This window comes from Lupinus angustifolius, chromosome LG05 (assembly GCF_001865875.1).
Source record: "Lupinus angustifolius cultivar Tanjil chromosome LG05, LupAngTanjil_v1.0, whole genome shotgun sequence".
NCBI lineage: Eukaryota > Viridiplantae > Streptophyta > Magnoliopsida > Fabales > Fabaceae > Lupinus > Lupinus angustifolius.
Window position 1 is genome coordinate 7,996,768 of NC_032013.1, and position 7,746 is coordinate 8,004,513.

Here is a 7,746-nt window from a genome sequence, read left to right on the forward strand (position 1 = left end):
TGTTAGATTTATAGATAGACTAGAATGTCAATAATTTAATTTTTAAGGATGAGTGAGAATACTCTTAATTATGTCATAAAGTTTGTCTCATGAGTACTGACACTTATTATTGTTTAAGAAATACAAAACAATAAAATTAGCCTTTTTATAAAATCTATCACTTCTCAATATCTTTAAGCATCACTTTTTTTTAAGACAAATATTTTTATTATCAAGCTAAATTTCTTATTACAATAAAATAGTATAATGTCATTCAATTTATATTGACGATCCTCCTAGTGTAATTAACGTCTGGTGGTTGTTAAATTTCCCAGGAGTTATTGACCTACACTTTATATCCTTCTATAAAAATCAATTAATAAAACCCATTCAAAAACAAAAATTAATTGTGCTATATATATACGTGTTAAAATTTCTCAATTTCTCGGTTTAGGGTGTGTGCGCTTGTAATGTAGTCATGCATGACATCAAGCACCGACGCATCAAAGCTGTCTCTTGGCATGTTGACACTAATTTAAGCTTTTCCTTGCACCTTTGTTTTAGCTTTGAATCTATCTGGGCTTTTTTTTTTCTTTTGTGATGCTAGATTCAATAATAATTATTAAAGTACCTTTAACGGTGTGCACACCACAGATAGCATACTACCAGTACATTGGTTTCATAGTATAAAACTCTATTAGATCTTTGAGATGATCCAAAAGTAAATATTTAATTTCTGTAAGTGACACTTGTTCGGAGAGATAGTCACACACACCAAAAAAGATTAATTTCTTATTATAAAATAAGATATATTCTTAGCAGTATCAAAAAAAATACCACAGATTTCACCCTAAACAAATTCAAGGAAGTTATAAAGTTTTATAATCGTGTGATAGCTACCATGGTTAAAAGTGAAGTGTTGAGGGTAAAGTAAAAAAAATGTCTCTCGCTGTCATCATTTTTGAAAGAAAATGCAATGTATACTGACGATCTAGTCAAAAAAGTGAAGAAGAATAAGAAACATGAGTTAGAATTGATCCCAAATCTAAGTCAAACTCCCACTATGAAAATGATTCTGGATTGAAAATAACAGTGCAATTAACTAAAGAAGTGCCTCTAAAGTAGTTATATTAATTCCTTTTTAGAGGACCGTATTACACAGCCATAGGGATTTGATTCTAAGGATTGTTTATTTTCCTTTTTTGTAAGTGATTTTATGGATTTTTGTAAGAGTCCAGCAAAGCACCAAAATGGAAATAATATTTTTGCCTTAGAATATTTGGAGATGTGTGTCTCACTTCATAACAGGATTTAATATCATCGATCACGTACATCATCTATCATTTAATTGTGTATGTTAATCATTTATTCTTAAACAAAAGTAATTTGAATACACAGACTCTATAAAAAGTTTTGCATTGAGAGTACAATCTTGTTTAATATATCAAGTCAAGAACCCCTTTCTTACTCTATGGCAAAGACACATCTTCATCAGATACATTTAGGTTATGTTTGGTTGTAATAAAAATAGAATGAAAGAAAAGTAGGGGGAAATTTTATTTTCTATCATTTGGTTGGAAGGAAAATAAAGGAATGAAAGAAAAAGGCAATGGGCCCACTAATTTTTCTTCTTCTCATATATGGAGGGAAAATGGAAGGAAAACTTAGCTTAAAATTAATAAGACTTATCTTTTTTTTTGAACATTTCTTAATTTATTATTTTTCATTTTTTATTTCTTTGATATCATATAATTAAAGAATCATTTTTTATTAACATTTCTTTTATCAACTTTTATTCCACTCACTTTTTCTTTTTAAACTAAATATGGTGTGAATCAAATTACAATTTTGTTAAAATAATTAATTTCTTACATCAAGTTACAACTTTGTTCCTATAGTGAAGAAAACAAATATGGATAGTAATGGGATACACCGAACAAATATAATACTTTTTCATACTCATACTAGTACTTTTTTGTGAGTACCTATAAGAGTAATAACTATTTGTGGTAGGGGTTTTCAAATTTAATAATATAATTATATATTTATAATTAGAATATATATAAAAATAATTATTAGTATATAATAAGAAACTTTCTATAATTAAAATTTATTATTAAATAATAAAAATATACACAATTAAAAATGAATTTACTTAAAAATGAATTTATTATTATGTGCATATCTAAGGTGCAAATATACTTGTATCTACTATAAAAGCAAAACAATACATCATGTGATTTTTTTAATAATTATAATTATGTTTTTTCTCTTCACTTTCTTTCCATTTTCTACCGTACCAATAAAAATCCATCACATTTTTCACTCATTTTCTTCACTCAATTTTTCTTTCCTTAACTTTTCTTTCCTTAACTTTTCTTTCCTTAATTTTTCCTCTCCAAACCAAACATAGTGTTAGTATATGGAGGGATGAGAATCACCTGTCCCCAATAGAGTCTCATTTCCTGTCCCAAGGTAATCGTATATTAATATGTGCATAAAAGATAAATGACTTAAGATATGGAATGAAGCACTGTTTGAGACAATTTATCTGTATCCATATATGGAGATGCATAAATCTATGCTCATATTCATGTTACTTACACTATGTTTGGTTATATAGAGATGAAAGAAAAGTGGTGGAAAATTTCATTTTCCACCATTTGGTTCCAAAACTAAATAGGGAGGAAAGAAAAAATATGCATGGGTCCCACAAAAAACTTTTCCTTCCTAAGTTGGAAAGAAAATAAAGGAAGGAAGGAAAACCATCAAAAATTCCAAATTTACCATTCATCATGAATTGAAAAAACAATAATCTGGGTAAAAATAAATACAATGTAGTAAATTTCTTTGTTTATATTCATTTTTATGTGAAATTAATTAACTTAATTTTATTTTTGTTGAATTTAGATTATATGTTACTTAAAAAATATTAATTAATATTATTAAAAATAAATTATTTAGTTATGTAATTTAAAAATTAGATATCTACATAATTATGTCATTTTTAATATATTATATATAAATGTGTTTTTCTTTCTTCTCACTTTCCTTCTATTTTCAATCATACCAAACAATAAAATTATCATCTCATTTTTTACTATTTTTCTTTCCTTCAATTCTCTTTCCTTCCACTTTTTTCCTTCTACTTTCATTCCAAAACCAAACATAGCCTTAGTGCTATTTGGGAGCATATCTATTGTCCCACATTTCATATATCATTACTTGTGATTAGCTAAAAATAACATATTTTAAATTAAAAGTTCAATAATAAAATATTTTTTGATCAATCACAAACAGTGATATATGAAATAATACACTTTTTGGACCAAAAGATATTTTTACTCCCATTTCATATGTATAAAAAAAGATTCCAACACTAGGAGATTGATTTCCTTCAAACAAGTCCCAAGTTGAATCATCGTTTAAAATGAATAATTTTTTACTTGAATCAATTAAAGTTTCTTACGGAGGATATAGGAATGGTCATACTCGCACTCAAGCAAATTTAGCAAAAGAAAAAGAATTAAAATGAAGAATAACAGTTTCACAATAATAATGTAGGAATTGGGACCAACCCAAACAAAACAGACTAGTTGTCATAGTCACTTATAATAGGAGTTAGACTCTTCTCAAGTAATGGAGACAGATGACTTTTTCTTTTATATTTTAAAGATAAAAGTGTAATATCATTTTAAATACAAGAGATATAAATGTTATTAAGTGTTGCATTTTTTACTTTTACATAGCACTTCTCTCTCCATTAACGAGGAGGAGTCTCATTCTTATAATAGATGCTGATGTTATCCTAAAAACACGTGTTCCATCCATAAACAGCGAGTATCATTACACTCGCAAATTGATTCGACCCTCTTTCACCATTTGACCAATCACCCACTCCTCATCATCCTTTGAAAAAAAAAACATGTACAAATGATTCGAAATCTAAGATTGATTATAATTGAAAATTCATTTTACATAGAAGAACTAAAATTATACCTTTAGTTATGATATTTTGTCCAAAAGATTATAATTAAAGATTTATATACGATCATTACATCATTTATCATTCATTTCTATTACATTTTAAAGACTCAATAACTAAATATGAATGATAGATAACACAATGACTATATATAAAACTCATACACTACCATAAATACAATTTATAGGCCTAAGAAAATATGATGATAGATAAGAAATAATAATAATGAGTCATGCCCAGAGAGCACCTACTTCTACAAGCTTAGGAACAAGGTTTCCGCTGACGTGGAGAGCTACAAGGGACTCGAGGCCGCCGATGCAGGTACCACCGATAAAGACGGCGGGAGTGAGGCTGCAGTGGGCGGCGGCAGTGGTATGAAGATCAGCGTCACTGGAGGTCGGAAGAGCAGCGATCTCGTTTTGGTCTAATTCAATAACTGTAGGGTTGACTCCAATGGTAGCTAGAAGCTTCTTCATGACATGGCACATGCAGCAAGAGGATTGGGTGAAGATGATGACAGGGTGTTCTGATATGAGGCGTTGGATTCGTGCCTCCGTTGATTCGTCTACGTCGATGGAGAAGGAAGTGGTGGTGGTGGTGGTGGTGGTGTTTGGAGTGGTGGTTGAGGTGAGGTTGAAGTGGACGACGTCGTTTGAGCAACGGCGTAGGCCTTGCATCGTGGTTTTGTGATGTAAGAGAAGAATGGAGGGTTGAGAATGAGAGAGGAGTTGGAAATTGGAAGAGGTTTGTTTTATTTATAAAAAATGAAAGAAGAGAGGAGTTTGTTTCCTTGTGGTTGCTTACATCACAAAACTTGTTTACACCACTGCCACCTCCACGCGCGCTTAGAAATAAGATTGTGTGTTTGTTACGGAGTGTGAGAAATAAGTTACTTTTCACTATTTCTATTTCAATAATGGGACTCAATAGTTTGGTAGCTAACTAGACTTACAAACAATTTGGGTTCACAATCTTAATTGACTGAGGTTGAATGATTTTGAATTGTGAAAATTCTATTCCATCCATGTTATCTAAAATAACATAGAGAGTGAACTAGATCATAGTCATATGATACGCAGTTCTCTTTGGTATGTGTTGTGAGTACGTAGTACATTACTCTCTCAAATATCACCATGTTATGAGTATATTTAATAGGGTTTTTGTAGTTCTTTGCATAATCGTTTCTAATACTGCTTGTGGGTTTGAATAAATTTTTGTTTCACCGTAGGAGAAATACTAAAGAATAAAATTATTTCTTGTTTCTTGTATGTAACTCATTCATGTAAGTGAGTGTAAATTACCAAATATTCTTCTTTTCTTTTACTTAATCTGTAGGTAAAAATCTGATTCATTAAATGGAACTAATTCTCAAAAGAACCATAAATTGGTACAAGAGAACTATTTTATGGTTTTATACCGAAATGGGAGAATTATATTTCAATGAACTAGCGATTTCACTTAGAATTTAACAAAAAAAATGGAGAATACTACTTCAACGTTTTTCTTTATTTCTATCCCAAAAAGTTCAAAATAAATGGGCTTGCAAACTATTCTGATTTGCATTCTCAATTAAATAAGGAGTTAAAAAACTTTGAAATATGAAAATTAGAGTTCGACCATATTAAACTAAGTTAATTTGAAATAGTCTAAGAAGCAAACTAGAGAGCTTACTTAAAATAAAAATAAAAGAGAATACTAAACACTTATATATAATTATAGATTAGATGGGTTTTAGAAAAGTAGAGAAATACTACTATAATACAATTATATATAATTATTAAATTACAACCATTTTAATTATTTTTATAATTATTGATTAACATTAGTATTGATTAGGTTTTTTCTCGGTTAATTTATGACTCTAATATTTATGCAATGATAGTGTAAAAATTTATATATAGTCAATGCATCATTTATTATTAATTTATATATTACTTTTATTTAAGAGACAATAATAATAAAAAATAAATGGATATAACACAATAATAATATAAAAAACTATTACATTATTAATGAATACATTTTTTTTCTACTTATACATTACAAGGAAGATGAGAAAGAAGCTAAGCCGTCGTAAGACAATTATACATATCCATATATTAATTCATTTCTATAAAGTTAGATATCGAGAAAAGGGAGTTTACAATTCTTAAATTAAATTAGTTTTTAATGATGAACTAGATGTTGATACATGCTTGATTTTAATTAAAATGGGTGACAATTAGATAGTTTAGATGGATTTAGAATGTAGTTTTGAAATCGGATTGGCCTGTTTTTATTTATATGAGGCACACCTTAAAACTTATTATAGTAGCCCGTTTTTATTTAAACAATAATTATCATATTAGTCGGGTATCATTTTAAATTATAATTTTTTATGGAAGTTACTTATTTTTTATCAAAATAGTATTTGAAGAGAATCAAATACATAATAATAATTTTTTATTATACTTCTAAAACATGCTAAACCACTCATTCACACATTCCAACAAATAATTTAAATAAAAATATTTATCACATGTTTATTAGTTTTAAGATTAATATTAGTATAATATATATAAATATATATAATTTTATCGGTATATAGTTTAACAAGTAAATCATTTATTAATTTGTTATACTACAAAATGCTATATCACTATATATAATAGTGTGTTAATCAGTTTGATGAGCGATACAATATTAATAACATATATAGTTGGATTTTAATGGGTTAGATAAAATCAAATCATGAATCTATTTTGACCCACTTAAGATCGCTGAATAAATCTGTTCCAGCTCGGATAAACTGGATGGATACCCACCTGAAAATGTTCCATCCTTGACCTTCTAAACCCCAACAGTACTTACTTAGGAGTCATTAATGCGTCTCATACTCACCCTTAATGCGTCTCTGACTCACTATTAATGTACATATGACTCGCCATTAATGCATCATTGACATTCCACCTGCTTCGCCACCTGCAAATTCTATCTACTCCGATAGGTCGACATTGGCAAACTTGCAGGGTGCTTAAGGACAACTTCGTATACGCCTATCGTACTCCTATAATACCTACTGGACTACAACCGACCAATGACTAGATGTCACGTCCAACATCCTAAACTCTATAAATAGGAAACTCCCACACATGAAGTATCATTATTATCTCACTCTCACATTTATTATTTGCATTCATTACTCATTGCTCCAATCTTTGTCATATTTACTCTCACTCACTCTCTTTAAGTCTCCTATAGACTTGATCGCCGGAGAACCTTTTCAGGTACCTCAACCTGTGGGTTCAAGTTCCATTCCGATCAACCTCCAAAATCAAGCTACTCAATCTGGTTCCTAGTTCCGGTCACTTCCAATCTGTACTAAAGAACATTGGCGCCGTCTGTGGCTTACTTACACCATGGTGACCACCCGAAACCATGTACAACCCCTTAGTCAAGCAGAGCCATTTACCATCAGCATGCCTCCCAACCATACTCCATCCATCGATCCTCCAACACTAGTACAACCATCTCAACAAGCCAGTCAAAGCCATCTCCCAAATTCCATCCTAGAACCACCCACTACTCAACAACTTTGTAAATAATCTAAACCTAAGACTAAATCGTCCAACAATAAGCCCAACTACTAGTTGAACTTCATCAACAAAAACCTGAATCAAGCAATAGACCTTCATGGCCGGTTGTCGATGGGCACTACACCGACTCCGCTGAAGAATCCCGAACTATACCCATAATCCTCTTAAACACAAAGACTACACACACAAACCAAACATCGGACCATA

General features: G+C 30.1%; 1 protein-coding gene across 1 annotated transcript; it reads right to left on the reverse strand.

Annotated features, from left to right (window-relative positions):
• Positions 4,155-4,716, reverse strand: LOC109347630 (glutaredoxin-C6-like). Its single transcript, XM_019587568.1, has one exon. It carries the CDS (start codon positions 4,639-4,641, stop codon positions 4,195-4,197), a length of 447 nt encoding a protein of 148 aa, XP_019443113.1. The 5' UTR covers positions 4,642-4,716; the 3' UTR covers positions 4,155-4,194.

Coding starts and splice junctions, on each gene's coding strand:
- LOC109347630 (XM_019587568.1), bottom strand. CDS start 4,641: ATGCAAGGCCTACGCCGTTGCTCAAACGACGTCGTCCACTTCAACCTC.